The sequence below is a fragment of the Saprolegnia parasitica genome (genome assembly GCF_000151545.1).
Source record: "Saprolegnia parasitica CBS 223.65 unplaced genomic scaffold supercont2.1, whole genome shotgun sequence".
Classification (NCBI taxonomy): Eukaryota; Oomycota; class Saprolegniomycetes; order Saprolegniales; family Saprolegniaceae; genus Saprolegnia; species Saprolegnia parasitica.
Window position 1 is genome coordinate 803,756 of NW_012156395.1, and position 18,929 is coordinate 822,684.

At 57.9% G+C, this 18,929-nt stretch overlaps 8 protein-coding genes across 8 annotated transcripts; 5 read left to right on the forward strand and 3 right to left on the reverse strand.

Moving 5' to 3' along the window:
* Window positions 1–229: 229 nt before the first annotated feature.
* On the forward strand, window positions 230–2,086 carry SPRG_00315 (hypothetical protein; the record flags this gene model as incomplete). Its single annotated transcript, XM_012338415.1, has 1 exon — window positions 230–2,086. One exon carries the CDS (start codon window positions 230–232, stop codon window positions 2,084–2,086), a length of 1,857 nt encoding a protein of 618 aa, XP_012193805.1.
* Window positions 2,087–2,491: 405 nt separating this feature from the next.
* Window positions 2,492–3,741, forward strand: SPRG_00316 (hypothetical protein; the record flags this gene model as incomplete). Its single annotated transcript, XM_012338416.1, has 2 exons — window positions 2,492–3,134; window positions 3,187–3,741. 2 exons carry the CDS (start codon window positions 2,492–2,494, stop codon window positions 3,648–3,650), a joined length of 1,107 nt encoding a protein of 368 aa, XP_012193806.1. The 3' UTR covers window positions 3,651–3,741.
* A 40-nt stretch (window positions 3,742–3,781) lies between these two features.
* On the reverse strand, window positions 3,782–5,045 carry SPRG_00317 (hypothetical protein; the record flags this gene model as incomplete). The annotated part of the gene is made up of 3 exons (XM_012338417.1): window positions 3,782–4,381; window positions 4,430–4,636; window positions 4,686–5,045. The coding sequence occupies 3 exons, from the start codon at window positions 5,043–5,045 to the stop codon at window positions 3,782–3,784; spliced, it is 1,167 nt and encodes a 388-aa protein (XP_012193807.1).
* A 2,700-nt stretch (window positions 5,046–7,745) lies between these two features.
* On the reverse strand, window positions 7,746–8,975 carry SPRG_00318 (hypothetical protein). Its single transcript, XM_012338418.1, has 4 exons — window positions 8,369–8,975; window positions 8,257–8,319; window positions 8,093–8,205; window positions 7,746–8,040 (listed from the first exon to the last, which is right to left on the reverse strand). Exons 1-4 carry the CDS (start codon window positions 8,943–8,945, stop codon window positions 7,801–7,803), a joined length of 993 nt encoding a protein of 330 aa, XP_012193808.1. The 5' UTR covers window positions 8,946–8,975; the 3' UTR covers window positions 7,746–7,800.
* A 600-nt stretch (window positions 8,976–9,575) lies between these two features.
* SPRG_00319 (hypothetical protein) lies at window positions 9,576–10,941 on the forward strand. Its single transcript, XM_012338419.1, has 7 exons — window positions 9,576–9,854; window positions 9,904–10,035; window positions 10,082–10,270; window positions 10,319–10,355; window positions 10,409–10,471; window positions 10,518–10,642; window positions 10,698–10,941. The coding sequence occupies exons 1-7, from the start codon at window positions 9,579–9,581 to the stop codon at window positions 10,920–10,922; spliced, it is 1,047 nt and encodes a 348-aa protein (XP_012193809.1). The 5' UTR covers window positions 9,576–9,578; the 3' UTR covers window positions 10,923–10,941.
* Window positions 10,916–12,515, reverse strand: SPRG_00320 (hypothetical protein; the record flags this gene model as incomplete). Its single annotated transcript, XM_012338420.1, has 7 exons — window positions 10,916–11,155; window positions 11,203–11,343; window positions 11,390–11,621; window positions 11,672–11,700; window positions 11,747–11,976; window positions 12,027–12,293; window positions 12,339–12,515. The coding sequence occupies 7 exons, from the start codon at window positions 12,513–12,515 to the stop codon at window positions 10,933–10,935; spliced, it is 1,299 nt and encodes a 432-aa protein (XP_012193810.1). The 3' UTR covers window positions 10,916–10,932.
* Window positions 12,516–12,858: 343 nt separating this feature from the next.
* On the forward strand, window positions 12,859–13,372 carry SPRG_00321 (hypothetical protein; the record flags this gene model as incomplete). The annotated part of the gene is made up of 2 exons (XM_012338421.1): window positions 12,859–13,047; window positions 13,109–13,372. The coding sequence occupies 2 exons, from the start codon at window positions 12,859–12,861 to the stop codon at window positions 13,370–13,372; spliced, it is 453 nt and encodes a 150-aa protein (XP_012193811.1).
* Window positions 13,373–13,906: 534 nt separating this feature from the next.
* On the forward strand, window positions 13,907–14,210 carry SPRG_00322 (hypothetical protein; the record flags this gene model as incomplete). Its single annotated transcript, XM_012338422.1, has 2 exons — window positions 13,907–14,071; window positions 14,106–14,210. The coding sequence occupies 2 exons, from the start codon at window positions 13,907–13,909 to the stop codon at window positions 14,208–14,210; spliced, it is 270 nt and encodes an 89-aa protein (XP_012193812.1).
* Between the last annotated feature and the right edge of the window lie 4,719 nt (window positions 14,211–18,929).

Below are 18,929 nucleotides of genomic sequence, written 5' to 3' on the forward strand. Positions count from 1 at the left end.
CCTATAAGATCCAATTTCGCCAGCGCCGTCGGATCGCACCGCCGTCGGATCGCGCCGCCGTCGGACAACATACTATCGTCGCGTGGTCTGCGCTTGCCCTTGACGGCAACGACACCGTCGTCGGGTCCGACCGCCGCCGTCGGACCCGTCGTCTCCGACGGCGCCATTCGCATCCGTGTACGGTGGTCGAGATGGACGTTTTCACTTTACCTTTTCACAGTCGCTTCGCATGGCGCCTTCCCTTCGCACATCGACGCCGCCGCTGCCCGTGACGCTCCTCTCGGGGTTCCTCGGCGCGGGCAAGACGACGCTCCTCAAGCGCATCCTCGAGTCACCCGAGCACAAGTTGCGCATCGCGGTCATCGTCAACGACATGGCCGAGCTCAACATTGACGCCCAGCTGCTGCAAGGTCCCGGCGTCGTGCAGACCAAGCCCGAGTTTGTCGCGATGCAGAACGGGTGCATCTGCTGCACGCTCCGCACCGACCTCGTCCGTGCGATCGCCGACATCCGCGCCCTCGGCGTCTACGACTACCTCGTGATCGAGTCCACGGGCATTGCCGAGCCGATGCAGGTCGCCGAGTCGTTTGCGTTTGACGTCGAGACGGCGACGCTCGCGACAAGCGACGACAAGATGCTGGCGCACCTCGCCGCGCTCGACACGTGCGTGACGGTCGTCGACGGCGTCGAGTTTCCCAACCTCGTCCGGTCGACGCGGCAATTCCACGAAGTCTTTCCGGTGGAAGACGACGGCGGCAGCGAAGGCACCAAGCACGTGAGCCAGCTCCTCATCGAGCAAGTCGAGTTTGCCAACGTCATTGTCCTCAACAAGATGGATCTCGTGACGGACAAGACGTCGGTCGTTGCGCTGCTGCGGACGCTCAACCCACACGCGGCGATCGTCTGCGCCGAGTATTCCAACGTGCCGATGGAGACGATTTTGCACACCAAGCGCTTCAACCTCGACGAAGCCAAAGAAAGCGTTGGCTGGATGGAGTCGCTCCGCAGTGACCACACCAAAAGCGAGCAAGACGAGTACGGCATCGGCTCGTTCGTGTACCGGGCGCGGCGTCCGTTCGACCCGACGCGCCTCGATCGCTGGGTGCGCCGGCACTTTGGCCTCAAGGGCGACGTCGTCTTTCCGGGCGACCGCGCCGCGCCGTGGCAGCTGCCGACGTCGCCGTCGCCGATTCTGCGCTCGAAAGGCTTTGCGTGGATTGCCGGTCGCGACGACACGATGGTCGAGTGGAACCAGCACGGCCGCCTCCTCTCGCTCTCGCCGCTCCAGCCGTGGTGGTGTGTGCAGCCCGAGGCCGACTGGAATGTCCCGGCGGCCGACGCGGCGCTCATCCACTCGGACTACGTCGCTCCGTTTGGCGACCGCAAGCAAGAAATCGTCTTCATCGGTGCCGACATGAACAAACGCGACATCGAGGCGGCGCTAAACGACTGCTTGGTGAGTGACGCCGACCTCCAGCGCCTCGCCGGTGTCGACGCCTTCTCCACGACGCAGCCGCTCGCACTCAAGATCCCGAAGCGGTCGTTGTCGGACCCGTTGCCCGCGTGGCCCGAGCGCCTCGACAACACGGCGCCGTGGACGACAGTCGTCCGTGCCAACCAGCCAGCACCGTTCGTTGTCGGCGCCGGCGCGCGCCTCTCGATTGCAAGCGTCTGCCTCCGCGTCGCACCGACGGGGTTCGACGCCGATGGCTACGAGGTCGAGACGCCAGACGTCCCTTTTGCCGCTGTCCAAGTGTGGTACGACAACACGGCCGGCGACCGCACGCTGCTGGGCACGCTGCGCCCGACCACGTCGTTGCACGTCACGTCGTCGATCGTGGTGCCGGGTGGCGACGCCGAGAACGACGTCGTGCACCGGCTCCGCCTGCAGCTGGTTGTCACTGGTGCCAAGCGCAAAACGAGCGAAAGCTTGAGCGATGCTGCCGCGAGCCTGGAGGTCCATGTCATCGGCGATGTCGAGGGTCCACCTGGCGAAGACGAGGAAGACGACGCCGCAGAAGGGGCTGATGCGGAAGGCGAGGATGACGATAACGATAACGACGACGACGACGACGACGAAATGTAGATAAAGACAAGTGTAGTGTTAGTAGATACCAACGTTTAAATAGACGAAATTGATGTACCAAATCATTTTAGTGACGTGCGGCGACACACTCAGATCTCTCAGATGACCGCAAAAATAGAAATCACCCCATCACCGAAAATAAATACATTACCACTCGCACACTACATCTTTATATAGATATATAAAATAAGTTTTTAAAAGATTGCAATACAAATTCGATGGCGTCTGGCGCGGACGCAAAATGCATCGATCGATCGGCGCCCTCCAAAAATGACGCAAACGACCGATGCAGACGCAGACTGCGTCCTTGATCCAGATCCCCACATGAAATGAATGGTGGGGAACCACGCCATCTGGTATCCGGACATGAGACAGGCGCCCGACAGTTTCACATTTCGAGCGATTATGCGCTACCTGCTCTACTACTTGATTCTCGACCGCGCCCGGCGCGCCAGAGGCCATAAAGCACAACTCCGCCGCGTCTTGGAAGCGTACGAGGCAGCGCTGCGCGCCGACATCGAGCACCTGCACCGCATGCGCCGCATCCGCGCTCTCGAAGCGTCACTGCCCCGCGTTGAGGAGCACCGGCCGTGGTACAAGCTCTACCGCGCACGCGACGACGCCGCCTTTCTCTCCTTCGTGTCGCTGCCGCCACCGGCCTTTCACGAGCTATTGACGGCGTTTGCGCGCCGCTACGACATCAAGTCGGGGGTTGGTTTGCCCGGGCGGCCGACAAGCGTGCCCAAGCACGCCGCGCTCGGCCTCGTGCTCGCCATGTACACGCACGCGCTCAACATGCCGCGTCTCTGCGAGCACTTTGGTGTGAAAATGTCGACACTCAGCCGCGTGTTTGCCAAAGCCGAGGCGGCGCTTGCATTGGCGCTCGCCGACCTCCCGAACGCGGCCATGGTGTGGCCAACCCAGCCGGCGTTGCAGCGATTTGCGGCCGCGACAGTCGTCCGCGGCGTCGTTGGACTCGTCGATGTGTGTACGCTCGCCGTGCAGGCCCCGACGGTCGCCGACCGCCGCCGCTGCGAAGGCACTGCCGGTACGATGGATGCGAATATCGGAAGAGTTGATTGGTACGATGCTGGAGCTAGAGGCGGCGTGGCTCGAGTGTGATGCGGTCTGGGGCATGATGATCGTCGGCCTCGATGGCACCCTTTTGTGGTACAAGCACAATTTGCCTGGTTTCTGGGACATCGACTTTGAAGTCTACCAAGAGGTAGAGCGCCAAGCCGCGCAAAAGTTGCCGGCCCACCACATCCTTGTCGCGCCGGCGACATTTCCAGTGACTAGCGAGAGCGACGGCCACATCGTAACGCCGCTCGCTTCCGACGACGACGGCAGCGGAGGCGACAAGCAAGCCATCACGTCGCTGCTCGGCGCCGCCGAGTGGGGCACGCCCCATGTGAAGCTCGTCTACCAAAAGTTGGGTCAACCGCTGCCATTCGACCGCGAGCTGCGTCGTTGTCGCATCAGTAACATCCTCCGCCTCTACAACTTTCGACTCCGGAGCATGGGCACGAGTCCGCTCCAGGCGGCCTTGGCGGGTCGCGTCTAACTCCCGATAGAATGCGCTCTTGTAGGCGTCGTCAACGCCACCATAGTCTGCCTCGTCTTCTATAAACAATATGGACAGTGGCTTCAACGTGTATTTGTCCTTGCGTTTACTGCCAGATCGCTCGCGAGCAGCTAGAGCTTTAAGAGCTTGTCGCGGAGAAGCGACCGCATGTTCCAGCCGTCGCCGTACCGCGTGCCATAGTCGGCCTTCCAGCTCCAAAACGTCCAGCCCGCCTTGGCCGCATCGAGCGCGTTGAGGAGGCGCTGGCCAAGAAGAGCGACTTTGGCGTCGTCCTGGAACTGCGCGTGGGCAGAGTCGGGGTGCCCGAGGCTCCACTCGCCCATAAAGACGCGGTTGTTGCCACGCCACGCCTTGAGGTCCTTCTCAATGTTGTCGACGCCGCTCGAGGTGATCTGGTCCATGTTCTGGCCTTCAAAGCCCCATTTCAGGTACTTGTGCCAGTCGATCCAGTTGTTGACGGGACTGGAATCGGGGAAGAGCGTGCCCCACTCGGCATGAGAGCTGTCTTGCTCGGACAAAAACGGCGCGATGACCACGACGCAGTCGCCGCAGAGCGCCCGCGTCGTCGCGTACAAGTCTTTGTAAAACTGCTTGAGCTTCGTGCGGTCCGTGCCTTGGTTCTTCTCTTGCCACCACTCGGGCTCGTTGAGCAGCTGAAGACCGAGAAACGCCGGCTCGTGCTTGTACCGGTCCACAAGAAAGCGCCCCGTCTGTCACATTTGACGGTTTCAGGTTGAAGTTGATGTGATATCCCATACCTCGATCGTGCGGTCGACGTTGACCGCGTAGTCGGTAAAGTTGGTCGCGCCAAACACGGGTGCCGCGCCGTGCTCGCGGCCGTTCTGCGAGCCCTTGGTGGCGTGGATGTCCAGCAGCACAGCGACGTTGTACTTGATGGCCCACTCGTTCATGAGTCGATCGAGGTACTCGAGGCCGCCAGGCGTAAAGTGCTGCCAGTCTGTCTCCTACGTTTGTGATGAGCGACTATCGCAGTCGACGAGGAGATGGCATTACCTCCGGCTTTTCGTAGATCCACCAGCCCACGGGCACGCGGACCATGTTCATCCCAAAGGACGCAATCTCCTTGATGTCGTCTTCCGTGATCCACTCGTCGCGGTGCATCTTGACAAGCGGATCCGCCGTCGCCCGCCCGACGGCGGCCATCGCCGCGTGCTCACCATGGTCCTTGATGCTCTCCGGCACCTTCTTCCAAAGCTCAGCGTACGAGGTCATCCAGCGCTCGAGGACTAGCCAGCCGCCGAGGTTGACGCCCCGCGCGGTCGCGGCGCCCGACCGAATCGCAGTCTGCACATGGCCATGGACGAGCGACGGCGCGAGCGATACAAGCAGGCACAAGATGAGGCGGCGTGCCATCGTGGCAAATTCAAAAATGAAGAGTTACAACTCGACTGCAAACTGGAAGAACGAGGGCGTGCGACGATAGGATCCAGCGCGTTGGCGGCGACGCGGCAGCCGAAAGCAGCTCCAAACGGACGTGTGGCCGCATACTGTACAGGCAGGACACTGGGCGGAACTGGGTGGCGATCGGATGCTCCAACGGCACACGGACGCGCCGACATGTGTCGGCAGCTATCATCCCGTTGCCTTGGACGCTTCCGGTCCTACTCCAGGTCACTCGTTGTCTGTTCAAAGCACACGCGCGTAAATATGCTTGTCATGATCCATTACATGCATTTTCCTCGCTCGCGATGAGCTTTCTGGTAGAGGCGCGGGCGAACGACGACGACGATGGACGATCGAGACGAAGAATTCGGTTTCTTTGACGACGATCAAAACATGTGCTTTGGCGGCGCGTTGTGCCCACCGTACGTTCCAGGGTCGATCGAAAGCCAGACCAGCCTTGTGTGCAGATGATTCGCACACGCCATTTCAATATTTTTCAAATACTCGACTTTGCCTTTTGAAACTTTTGATTTGGATTGTGAAATATGCAATTTGATTCTAACGTTAGTTGTTGTAGAAGTGGGTCGTCTATTACAATACAGAAAACTATGCTAAATAAAAATGTCGGACTTTCGTCGTTGTGTGCACTCGGTTGAGGAACTTGATTTAGGCAGGCCGAGGATGAAACGCAGGCACTCGTGTTGGGCGACGAGCCGGAGAAGCCGACGAAGAGCAGGCTGCTCGGGCTCTTCTGCGAGGCTGTGGTGCTAGTACAGTTGAGCGACACGTGCCGCCTTGACGGCAATCGTCCATGGATTTGGCAGCGGTAGGTCGGCGCGAAAGACGCGATCGTTCCGGACGCGTCAGACGTTGAACCAGACGCAGGCGCGGAGCACGGGCCAGAGGTAGCGGAACGCGGCTTGGTGCATGTTGGACGCCGTCTTGGGGTCGAGTAGAGGTAGCCGGAGAGCATTGCCGGCAAGGTCACGTCCAAAGGGACCGTGACGGCGTGAAGCGTGCTCCACACGTCCTTGATGAAGTTGCAGTCTACGAGGAAGTGGCGGTACGTCTCGTGCTCGGGGCAGAAGAGGCACGCTTGGTCGGCCCTGTCGAGCCAGTGCAAATGTGCGCGGAACTTGACCGCGCGGAGCATCACTTGGTAGACGAAGTCGGCGTATTCTGTAGTTATCCTGGTAGGAACGTTTACGTGGTGTACCAGCATCCCAGGGGATTAATTCGTACATTCTGGCCAACCCATTGGCTATAATGCCAGATTTGTTGTCCAATGAAACGCAGTTTCATTGGTCTCAGCCAATCGCATCGCGCAGAACATGTCCCGTGAAGTGCGATTTAATGGTCCCCGTTAAGTGCTGTCCATTTTGGGACATTATACTCGATTTTGTATAAATTAAGTACGACGCACTCATCAGGGTACATGACGCCATCACAGCCGCACCTAATAGAGCTCTCACCGCGCTTTGACAGTTACGCGCGGAGACGACCGTCATGGCAAGGACGCCCTCTAGTGCCATACCATGGGGCCGCATGGGAAGCAGGTGAAGCCACGAACGGTGTAGGAGGAGGAGCTCTTCCGGTAGCGGCAAGCGCAGAACAAGCAAGAGACCCGAAGGAGGACAAGACTCGCGAAGCGTTCGCAACCCGCCGCAGCGACCCCATCGACGGAGGCGAACTCGACTCATGACGAAGGCGTCAAAGATGCTCTGGAAGAACCAGGTGACCTAGATGACCGAGGTGCGATGTCTTTTGAAGACTGCAGCAAGCGACGACGGCGCGTTGGCCCGGAAAAGTCTGCGCACCGCAGCGCAGCGAAGGTGCGCAGACTTTTCCGGGCCAACGCGCCGTCGTCGCAAATACCGGTAAACAATCAGGGTAAACAATGCTTCGCATTCAAAAGTTCAACTATTGCACGCGGGCCCTGACGCCAACGAGCCTTGCGGGCCTTGACAGCTTCCAGCTGCACCGCCTACTACCGTGGTCGGTATCTTTCACCCGAACACGCTCGGCGACGTCGCGCTCTACAAGGGCTACGACAGTGCCCCGCTGATCGCGATCGTTGCCCGCCAGCACTGGCGCATGCTGGGCCACGTGCTGTGCCTGTAGGAAGACGTCCCTGTCAACATTGCCGCCGCCCGCTTCTTTGCCACGCCCGATGCACCCCGTTTTTGAGGCCGCACCAAGATCTCGTTGCTGATCGTCCTGCACCGCGACCTCCAGTCATCGACGCCGCCTCAGTCGCTGGCGCCTCTCGAAGACTTCAGCCAACTGCATAGCTTTTACACAGCGTGTCGTCATGGGCCTCACCCGCGGCCGCAAGCGCCCCCGGGCGACTACAGAAGAATAAGACGTGCCCCGCGCCGCCGCCTGCGCAGCCACGGCCCAGTGAACGAATGAAGAAGATGAAGAATGCTAGTTTATACGTATGTGAACTCTTTGTAACAACGAAGATAACGCGAAACACGTTCATATATATTCATAAGTTCCTGCCAGCTCACCCCGCACGGGACCTGTTATGTTTGCGGTTTCGAATGTGGTGGTTTGCCACTCGCACCCAGTGGATATTTTGGGATCCCCGAGTCCGATATTCGTATCAAAAGTACATCAATTCCATACTTGAAGTACGACTCATGATCGCATGCACGACGATGTGTACACGAGGAACCAAAGCTCTTTATGATAAGTTAAAAAACACACTCTTTATGGCAGTCTACGCCAGCTGCTGCATCGAGGCAGGTTTAAAGTGCGTGCGCACCCAGCCCGCGAGCGTCTCGTCGCTGAACTGGAGGTGGTCGTCCGGCGTCTCGTAGAGCGTGATCTTGCCCGCCGCGTCGAGCGACTGCAGCCCAAATGCGTCCGTGGTGTACCATGGCGTCGCGTTCATGGGCAGTAGCGTCGACCAGTCGCCATCCTTGTAGGCGCCAAACCACGACGAGAGACTCGGCGCCACCTACGCATGCTCCAAGTCAGACGCGAAATCGCAAGTGTCCATGTGTACATACTTGGCTGTCCCGCATAGCACGGACGAGCACGAGCTGCCGAAGCGACTTGAAGTGGGCAGCGTACGTCGTATTGACGGTCGCCCACTCGTTGTTGAGGTCCGGTAGAAAGTGAACTACATGGCAACACGTCCTTCCTGCATGGTCGTAGCGTCGGAGGTGCGTACCGTGGTCGAGGTACTCCTGGATGCGCGTCGGGTCCCGGTAGTAATTGCTCTGCGCCAGGTGCTCTACGTTACAGATGGTCAAGGGACCGAAGTGCGTGGGTTCGAGGCGCACCTTGGAGTTCGTCCGAGTAGGCGACAGCGCCGACAATCTTGTTGAGCTGGCGGCAGCCAAAATCGTTGGGGTTGCAGATCGGGAGCGCGCCAATGCCGGCGAGCGGGCTATGGCAGGCGAGGAAGCCAATGACGGGCGGGTCGTTGTAGCGCTCAATGTACGCGCGGAGGATTAGCCCGCCTTGGGAGAACCCGATGCCATGGAAGCCCTTGCGCAGATTCGGGTCCTTGGCGACGATGGCGGCGAAGCGCGCGACCTGCTCGTCCATGGTCAAGTGCACGCTGTTGTACTCGTCCTCGGCGACGTTCTTGCCGATCTGGACGCTCGTCACGTAGGCGCCGTCGAGCGTCTCGGAGACCACGTTGCGCATGCGCTCCATGTGGCCATTGTGCCCGGCGTCGTTCATGCCATGCATCATGACGACGGGAAAGAAGGCCGAGGCCGGACCGTCGACGTACACGGTCGGAACGTCGATGATGTACTCGTTCTCGAAGGCCTTGGGCGGCGACTGCACCTCCCAGACCAAGGAGCCCGAGACGGCCATGAGGAGGATGCGGACGACGACCGACTGGAGCATGCTGCGGCGGCGGCGCTTACCGACACGTTGGAAAACCGACTGAGGCTGGATGCCCATCAGGGATTGGTCGAAACTCGGTCGCGCGTGGATTGGTGGAAAGTCGTGGATTTGCGCCAATCACGCATCGAAACAGTGGTCGTTTCCGCCCTTTTCAGATTTCAGTACCTCGAAACCCCGTTTGACCAGCGCGTTAAGGATCCAAGCAAAGGCTCTTCGATCTTACCGGTAGGATCCTACCCACCACAATGTACCAACTTCATTCACAGGGCCACGCTCGTTGCTGTGTACTTCTCGCGCGCTTGAAGAATCGAAGGTCTACCGGTAGAAAAAGGCGACAGATCAATTAATTGCTATTTTGTAGTACTCTCAACATGATTGAAAAACGAGCTCTTTCAGCTGATCCGTCCAGTGCACTTGCGCTGGAATACTACGCTGCGCATTGGACGGCGACGTGCTTCCGTAGCGCGCACTACGACCAGGTAGGGCCAAGCGCGAGCTTGGATCCAGAATCCAGCCCTAATCTGGTTGATTACGCTATGCTGATGGAACGAGGCGAGAAGCTCGCACAGGATTGGTCCATAAAGATATATATATCGCCCAATGAAACGGCATCCATATCTTTTTTAAACCAAGATGCGAAGTCCGTTGACGGCGATCGGGGCGATGGCGCTCGTCCTCATGGGCCTCGCCGACGCCTCCGCGGGCGCTGATGCGCTGGCGACGAGCAAACTCTCTCTCATCGAGGCGAGCCCATTCATCCTTCGCTTTGACGAGGCCATGGCCGCCGAAATGGCCATGAGCTCGGCCACGGGGGTCTATGCCGCTGGCATGGACGGTAACTTGCCCGTCGTGCTCATGCATGGCATGGGCGACGCTGCGGGGAACCCTGGCATGCAGCGCCTCCGCAAGGTGTACCGCCCCTCGCCGTCGTATCGTCTGCTAACGCTCGTCGTCGCAGGCGGTCGCTGCGCACCTCAACACGTACGTGACGAACGTCCAGATCGGCGACTCGGTCGCTGCCGACTCGTCCAACAGCTTCTTCATGAAGTTTGACACCCAAGTCGACCTCTTCGCCAAGCAAGTTGCCAATGTACACACGCGTATCTTATATCGAACGCGCTCATGCAGCCGTGCAGGACCCGAACCTTGCGGAGGGCTTCAACGCCATGGGTTTCTCGCAAGGCAACCTGCTCATCCGGGGGTACATTGAGCGCTACAACACGCCACCAGTCAAGAACTTCATCTCGGTGCACGGCCCACTGGCCGGCGTCGGGGCGCTTCCCCACTGCGCGCCGACCAGCTTTATCTGCAAGCAAATCAATGCCGTAGGCATTACTAGCTTTTCGTGCTCGTTGATTGAAATGGTGCACTAGATCATATCGACTGCAGCCTACACGGATACCGTCCAGGGTATTCACCATCCTCTTGGTGTTTGCGCAATGAGCCTGTCGACGTTGACGTAGGCAAGCTCGCGCAAGCCAACTATTTTCGCGATCCAAGCCAGATTGCTGCCTACCTCGCCCACGGTACAAGCCGCTTGTGTCCGAGGATCTTGTCTACGCAGCACCGTAGCTCTCTTCCTTCCCGACATCAACAATGAAAAGTCCGTCAAGACACCCGAGTACAAGACCCGGTTCGCGTCGCTCACGCACCTGGCGCTCGTCCGCGCCGCGCACGACACGATGGTCTACCCCCATGTACTACATTCGTGTCCATGGTCCTCGATGTCGGAATGCGACGCCGCTGGTGTAGGAGTCGGAGTGGTTTGGGGCGTACGCCGACGGTCAGAGTGACGTGGTGTTGCCCATGCGGTCGACGCAGTGGTACCAGCAAGACTCGTTTGGGCTCGCAACGCTCGATGACAGCGGTCGTATCACGTTGTACGAGACGCCAGGGGACCACCTCCAGGTCTCGACCGCCGACCTCCTTGGCTGGATCGACGCACATTTTGTAAACCACGCGGTCACGAATGCGTAAACGTGGCGTGTTAATGGGCAATGACGCGCTTGCAGTTGTCGCACGTCTTGTTGCAGTCCTTGCGATTGAACGTCTGCCCAAAATACCCCACGAGGTACTGTCGCCGACAGCTCGTCCGGTCTTCGCAATAGTCCATCATCTTTTCGAGCTTCTCCATGTGCACGGCGCGGCTCTTGGCATTGTTGCCCTTCTTGGGCATGTTGATGATGCTCTTCATCTTGACGACGTCGCGTCTACCGAGGCATGCCATTTGAAAGATGCTACAAGGACGGAGGTGCACCGGCTGTAGAAGATGGTGCAGCGGGACGGGTTGCCGTCGCGACCGGCGCGCCCTGCCTCTTGGTAGTATCCCTCGACGCACTTGGCGACCGCGTAGTGAATCACGTAGCGCACGTCGGGCTTGTCGATGCCCATGCCGTACCTGCCATGAAGAAGAGGATGATGCGGCATGTCAAGAGACCACGTACGCGATCGTGGCACAGACAACCTTGATCTCGCCGCGCTGCCACGCGTCTTGGACGAGCTCGCGGTCGCTGGACGACTGGCCCGCGTGGTAAAAGTCGGCCAAAATCCCTCGGTCAAAGAGGTAGTTGGCGACGTCTTCCGACTGCTGCTTGGTCATGCAGTAGACGATGCCGACGACCGAGTTGTCGTACTTGGTCTTGATGTACTTGAAGAGCGCTTCGAGCGCTTTGCCCTCTACATACGCACTATTGCAAGCGACCGGCGAGGATCGAAGCGTGTCGTACCTTCAGGGTCCTTCTCGATGACTTCAAATCTGCAGCTCCTTATTAGCCGATGGTTTTGTAGTCGCATGCACGTACGCCAGGTTCGTGCGGTTGAAGCTCATGGAGAAGATGGTCGCGCGCGGGATCTTGAGCACCTTCTTGACGTTCTCAATGACCTTTTGCGGCGCCGTGGCCGTCAGCGCCATCATGGGCACGGTCGGGAAGAGGTCCTTCAAGTTTCCGAGCTTGTGGTAGTCGGGGCGAAAGTCGTGGCCCCACGAGCTCACGCAGTGGGCTTCGTCCACGACGAAGCGCGCCAGCATCTTCTACTCGCCTCCAATAGCATCAACGTGTAATCCTCCTCGCCACAATGTACCCGCTGATGGAGGCTCTGGAGGACTTGGATCAAGCTGTCCGAGGCGGCAAGTCGCTCTGGTGTGACGTACAAGAGCTTGAGCGTCGGAACCGGGCGGTGCAAGTCGCGCCAAATGGCTTTCTTGAGCTTGGCCAAGGTTTGGCTCGAGAGAAAGGCCGCGGGAATGCCCACGGGCTGGTTCCGGACGAGCGACGTGACCTGGTCTTGGATGAGCGACAGCAGTGGTGAGACGACAATCGTGATACCAGGCGAGAGCACGGCCGGAAGCTACATGTCGTTGGAAGCGCCATCGTCGACCTAAATGACGTCTACCTGGTAGCAGAGGCTCTTGCCGCCGCCCGTGGGCATGAGCACGAAGACGTCCTGGCCCTTGAGCGTGGCCTCGATCGCATCCCGCTGGTTCCGCCGGAAGCCGTCGTTGCCGAAGATGGCCTTGTTGGCCCGCGCGATCTGGTCGTCGCGGACTCCCGCGTTCAGGAACGACTCCATCCTCACTGTGGCCAAAATATCCACGCGCCGGATACCATCAGGATATCATCCGGATACAAAGCCCAATTTGGCGCCAAACGAGCTGCGAGCGACCGTGGCGCTCGTTCGTGGACCCCACGCACAGCAGCGGGTGACGATGCGAATATTATTATTTTGAATGGCAAGCACAGATACTGGTAGACGTTTGTGCACTGGTCGACCAGCGACGTAGTGTAGGATGCAGCACAGGAGGTCGCGCCAAGATGCGACCATGACGACACCAAAAATGCATGTCGCTTCGGCCACGGCGGCGCAGAATAATGCCATGTAGCTGTCCTTAGCGAGTCAGCCTCGGCGAGCCATCATGAGACTGCATCGCTGGTGGCCCTTTGTGGCCCGCTACGGCTACCATTGTCAGCGCCTCGTGGTTTCGAGCGCACTTTATCTCGTGGTTCATGGCGTTCTGCACAAGTGCGTCGACATGCACCCGTTTGCGCACGAGGCTGTCGTCGTCGCATCCACCGTCGCGCTTGCGTGTGTCGCCTCGCAGTACGTCGCACGGTTCCTACTCACCTTTGTTTCCTTTTTGGTTGCTATGACATCGTCCTGGCTAGTACGTGGCGTCGCTTCAGATGGTGGTTGCTGCCGTGCCACCGTCCACCAAGTGTACCGCGCTCGTGTTTACATGCGGCTGTGCCGTCTCGTTCGTCGACGTGTGCTGTTATCGCGGCCGGTACCATGCTGTGATAGAGTACGTCTATGTTGCGCTCTGCCTCGGCGCTCCCGCCGTGCCCCTTCGCGACGTGGTCTACGATGCGGACGTCGTGAGCTTCGTTATCACCCTGTGGCCTGTGCTGAGCCTCTTTCCACTGCAATAAGTTGCGTGGACACTCGTGGCCTCGCTGCTGCTTTGCGCGCTGGTGGCGTGGCTCTGGATTGCTTGTGACGTGCGCTTTTCACGGCAAAAGCCTTTGTCGCCTGGCGTGACTTGCACATCATGTGCAGGTCACACCAAGATGTGCAGCACATCTTGGCAATCTTGGGTGTATCCGGCTTTTACGGCATCCGGCACGTCGGTTCTGCCAAATTGACGAGGCGGTGCCGACGATAAGATTAGCATTATCAAGCGGCGACGGCGCGATAAAGTACAGTAGTACGGCGGCAAGCAACCGTGGTACCACTGGACGACATGGCGAAGGACGAGTTTCGCTCCCCAATGTTTTACGAAGAAGACGCCAAAACCAGAAAGCCAAGTCCTACCGGTCGGTGCTGCGATTCAAAGACAACAAAAAGGCAGCGCTCAACGGGAAGATCGGGACGCTCAAGCTCCTGCCGTATGAAATCCCACCGAAAGATGGCGCGGCGCCGGTGTGCATGAAGCCATACCCTGCACTGGTATTGGGACGCGTCGCATGTCCAAGAAGGTCTTCCGCAGCGTGCTCGACCACGTGGCGAGCTTCTACACTCGTTACTTGGCGCCAAGAACCGCGAGTGCAGCTAGCGCGACCTGTGGCCGCACCACCGCTCTCTCGCGCCTCGACAAGGACGACGACGACGAGACGCTGACGCACGCTGACGTACGACACCCTCTTCAACTGAAGTCTCGCGCAGCACCAACATGACGACAAGTCGGAGCTCCAGGAGCTCTGGAACAAGTTCAAGCCAGTCGAGCTCTCTGGTACGACGCTTGAATGCAGTCGTGGGTCGCGCTGCTGACCAGAGCCATTCGCGATGTCCTCGACGCTCACGCGCTGTGTCAACCATTGGCGCGCCATAGTTGCAAACAGTCGCACTGCGCGTGACGGCGCCGACTCGACGGTCCAGACCTACTCATGTATCAAGTCGATGTATTGATATATATGGTTTGTACATTGCTAACTTGGCCGCGGCCGACAAGGCGTACGCGTTGCGGCCACGTGTTGCAAGACACGGACAACGCGCTGCGCTTGGCCGCTGCGGCTGCCGCCCCTCGCCACGGTCGGCGGATGTTTTCGATTTCCAAACATGCACTAATACCAAGTATGAATATTGATGCTCCTGCTATGTATGCAGATACTGGATTGGAGAAGCTAGAGAGTTGGTTGCTAGCGCATCGAAGCACTGCTGTGGAGCTATGCTGTGGAGATGCGCGCTAGTAGAATCCTCTCCACTTGGACGAGTTCTGTACCAGCGGTAACTCCTTGCCGGAGCGTACACGTGTACAGCACCAACAACTATGAATCAGGTTTAGCATGTCCAAACGTGTTTATAAAGTATGAATATCGATGTTCCTGCAATGCAGATGCTGGATTGGAGGAACGAGAGAGTTGGTTCAGCGAGGCACATGTACATACATGCTGTGGAGATGCGCGCTACTAGCATTCTCTTTACTTGGACGAGTACTGTACCAGCGGTCCCTCCTTGCCGGAACGTACACGTGTGCAACTATGAGAACTGCAGGTTGGTAGGTGTCGATGACGAGAGTCCATCATAAAAGAAAAGGACCCTCCACGGGCACATTGCATTGGTCCCCCTACCGGTACAAGAGCGAAGACCTTTGCGCCGTGCGCCAGACACTCTACGCGGGTACAAATGGCCCAGGCAGATACTTTGCCTCTTGCGACCGCAACCGCGTAGAATCGGAAAGGAGTAACACCACCGGGGATCGAACCCAGCGCCAACCGGTGCTAAACCAGCGTCTAAACCACTAGACTAATAGATGCCACTAGTTTCTTCTCGTTCGCAGTGGCTACTGTAGATTTCTTCTGCCGTACAAAAGCACCACGACCCTTTACACGCTCACTGACTTCTCGAGAGAAACCCTACCCCTCGTCGGAACCATGCATGCGTCAACAACACACAAGACCGAAAGAATTGCAGGATCCTGGTTGGTCGGGTGCTCCAATATGTGGAGGCTGCCACCGAGCTTGTATGACCCGAAGCGCTTGAAGTTGGATCCCAAACTTGCGTTCGCCCAGCTGTCTTGTCCGCTATTGGTGGCATATGCCACCTGACTGTATGCCGAATGCTGGCGACATGGCTGGCATTCGCGGCATGAGCCATCTCCTTTGCTGCCGAATTCAAAGGTCGGTGCCGAAGATAGGAACATTTGCGCTCTCAGTCGAGAACAGCCAGCGTCTCGCGTCTCTCCGAGGTCATACTAGCGTGGGCAGCATTGGATTGCAATGGCGCAGTCCCGACGGCGTGCTTCTGGTTCAGCCCGTCATCCTCGTCTCTTGCAAGCTCTGATCGTAGAGCTCTTTACTATTGTCGGGGCATACTTTCTGCGCATCGATGCGTCGACCCGCATGCACGACGCGTCCTGGTTCACAAGTTGAAGGATCACGGCCATTCTCATGTGCGCCTGGCATGTCCGGAAAGGCGGTGGTGTCGTGTTTGGCCGTCGTTGTCGGCAACACCGAGGCACCACCCGAGAAGCCAGCCATCGGTCGTGTCGAAATGTGCGAGGCCCTCGACGAGCTCGCGCTCGGTCGGAAAGATGCCAAAGGTTCATGCAATGTCGTCGTGGGAGGCAAGCACCGAGAGCATCAAAAGCAAGTCGTTCGCGCCGCAGCGTCCTTATTGAGAAGCGTAAACCACGGCAGGTGCAATTGGACGCGGTCGTTCCACTGCGGTCGACCGAACGCCTTGTTGGTATCGGAAGAAAGGCCCATAGATGGTGTACCAACACGCCGACGCCCAAAGCTACCAAGACCTTATACACCGACCCAATCTCAAAGAGCGTGGACGACGTTACGGGCATATTGAATTGTTCGTGCGAGGCAGAACCGTTTGCGAACTACTTTCGATATGTGCAGTACCTCGAGCAAGCCAAAACCCTCGGCGAGAACGACGTGGCCATCGCGCGCCACGGCGATAGCAAGACTAAGAAGGCGGGGCTCGGCCATTTTGCGCTGCATGTAGGCGCAGATAGCGTCCAGCTCGGGGTCAAGGGAATCATGGTCGACAACTATCGAAGCTCGCATCCTCATAACACACAAAACCAGTCATGTCCGTATGTGGAGAGTCCAAGGCAAGACGCAGCAATCGATGCAATGAGCTTTCCTCCACCGAGGCACTGGGCGCGCCACGAGGAACGTTCGGTGGACCTTTCAAACACAGCGGAATAATCCAGTCTTCATGGGCAGCGCCGACTCTGTCACCAGCGTGTTGACCGCCGACCAAGCAGAGAATTGGTGCCACGCAAGAAGTATCGCGGTAAAAATAGAGTGCTGCGTACGCCCATGACCCCTGCACCTTCCTTACGGGTGTTGCCACGACGCTTTATACTGGTGCTGCCAAAAAATGGGGGGGATAGGGCCCCGTGAAGACGCAACTTCATTGCCGCAGTACCGCCAGAGGGAGGATGGACGTGGCCGGATCCGTAGTTGCCCGCAATGGGGTGGGCGTTAATTGCTGGAGTTATCCCGCATGCACTCCATAGTTTCTTCGTACCGTACAGATATGTTGTTACGCGCTTCGAGCCTTGGTACGCGCCTCCTTTTTTCTGTTTTTTGAACGGCGACGTTATAGAGCAACAATCAATTCAATCAAACGTGTTCGCGTTGAAATCAAATTAGCAAAAACTAACTCAAAGACTTCGCATACGTAGCGCTACGCCTGAATGCGTGGGAGTTGACACGAGCGCTTAATTGTTGGGAGTGAGCTGCGTACGATCCATCCCGTGGTGAGCCCACTCGCCGAGGGATAGCACCGACCGCTGCCAGCGACCGGCACTTACGGTACTCATCAGAGGACGTAAGACACAGGGCACATAGCACGCCGAAGAGCGTCGTGGTCCTTGGAATGGCGTCACCCAAATCCAGCCAAAAAGTTACAGAGTAATAGGTAGAGAAACTATTGCTCTTGCGGGCTCCTCATATTATTAATAATAATTCGCCTAAATAATAGTACGACAGCTGGTTTCAACAATGGGTTCCAGCTGCAAGACCCATCAACCCTCATCAACCCTACTCGACCCAGGTTCACGTGTCAACCATATGGTATGCAAAGCCATCTGAGCGCACATGACATGTGCTGAGCGATAGGAGGCCTCGTGCCCAACCCTGAGGGATGCATGCATTCTAGAACTAGAAACCTGTGGTTGACAAGGTTTGATGCATGAGCATGTCGAGAAATATCTATTATCAAAAAGGCATTAAATGAAGATGTTACATCGCTCACACAGCCATGGCGATGACGTGGACATGTGTGCGGAGGACGAAAGATCGAGCACAGCAGCACATCGAACGACGACGTCACGACCGACCAAGCGCTGCGAGTAAAAACGCGTGAGGGTAGCGGCTTTAACCGCGATGCTATGTGCTCTTCTTCTGCAGCCGCCATCCGTCTAGTTTGCACGGTGGTACTGGCCTAATAGTCGCCGTGTCATAGCACTCGGCCAAGCACTTTCACACGGTTCGTTTTTGCTCGTACTACATTGTTTGCTATGGCAGCCAACTTGAACTTTGCGAAAAATATTTCGCTACGTGGCGGCCGCAAAAGGATATCGTTGCGCGTGTCCATTGTCGCCACGCCGATTCTTTGGCGGCGATTAAGAATGTATAAAGTCGAACGATGATGCTGCAACGAGTAGCCAATGCCCCTGTGCACCCTACGTCGTACGGCGTAGTGAATACGACTTGTCTGGACACTCTTCGGGCGATTTCTTCTCAAGACGATCGCCATGGTTCAAAAATCGGCTTGTCCGGCGTCGGAGGGTTAATCATCGCTCCGCTCGCAAAAGGTACTCTGACGGAGAGGTGAGTCGGTCTGTACTAACGTAGTATGAAGGATGTGTAACTTCTTGCTTCGCCAAGAGCGGAAGCTGCTTCCGGCGCGCTAGTTCGCAATGCAGCTCGGATATGGGCGCTTTGATGTTGAAGCTGGCGCTTTGCGGACACGACACCAGATTCAGAAGCAGGTCGGATGCCGCCCGCCCTAGAGTAGCTCTGATTGGTGTGACGCATCGCCGCCGTGATAGAGACGTCGGATACGTTAAGAGCTTGCCTCGCGTAGTACTTGTCGATGGATCGAGTTGGGCACATTCAACGATTTTGCCGCCGGATGGCCCAAGGTATTACTTCGACCGAGCGCATCATCGATTGCTACCTGGCTATCGACGTGACATCATCATTGGTACGACCTTGGATGACCCGTGTCACCCAAAGGCCAAACTGGTAGCGCCAACTTCAACGTGGCTGAATGCCCAAGCACGACCTGCATTCTCGACTCGCCAACGAGCCAATCACACGCCCCTGCGTCGTCGGGGCGATCGCAATTCTGTCTCGGACGACATCTGCGCAGGCGAGTTCAGAGGCCACAATCGCATGAAACTTTAAGAGGGAAGAAGGCGCGCGCGTCCCTGGCACCGACGTCTCATCCTCCGCAGACCAGCCCACGAGCGAGGGCACAAAATACGCCATATCAACGGCCATGGGCACACCATCTGGCGTG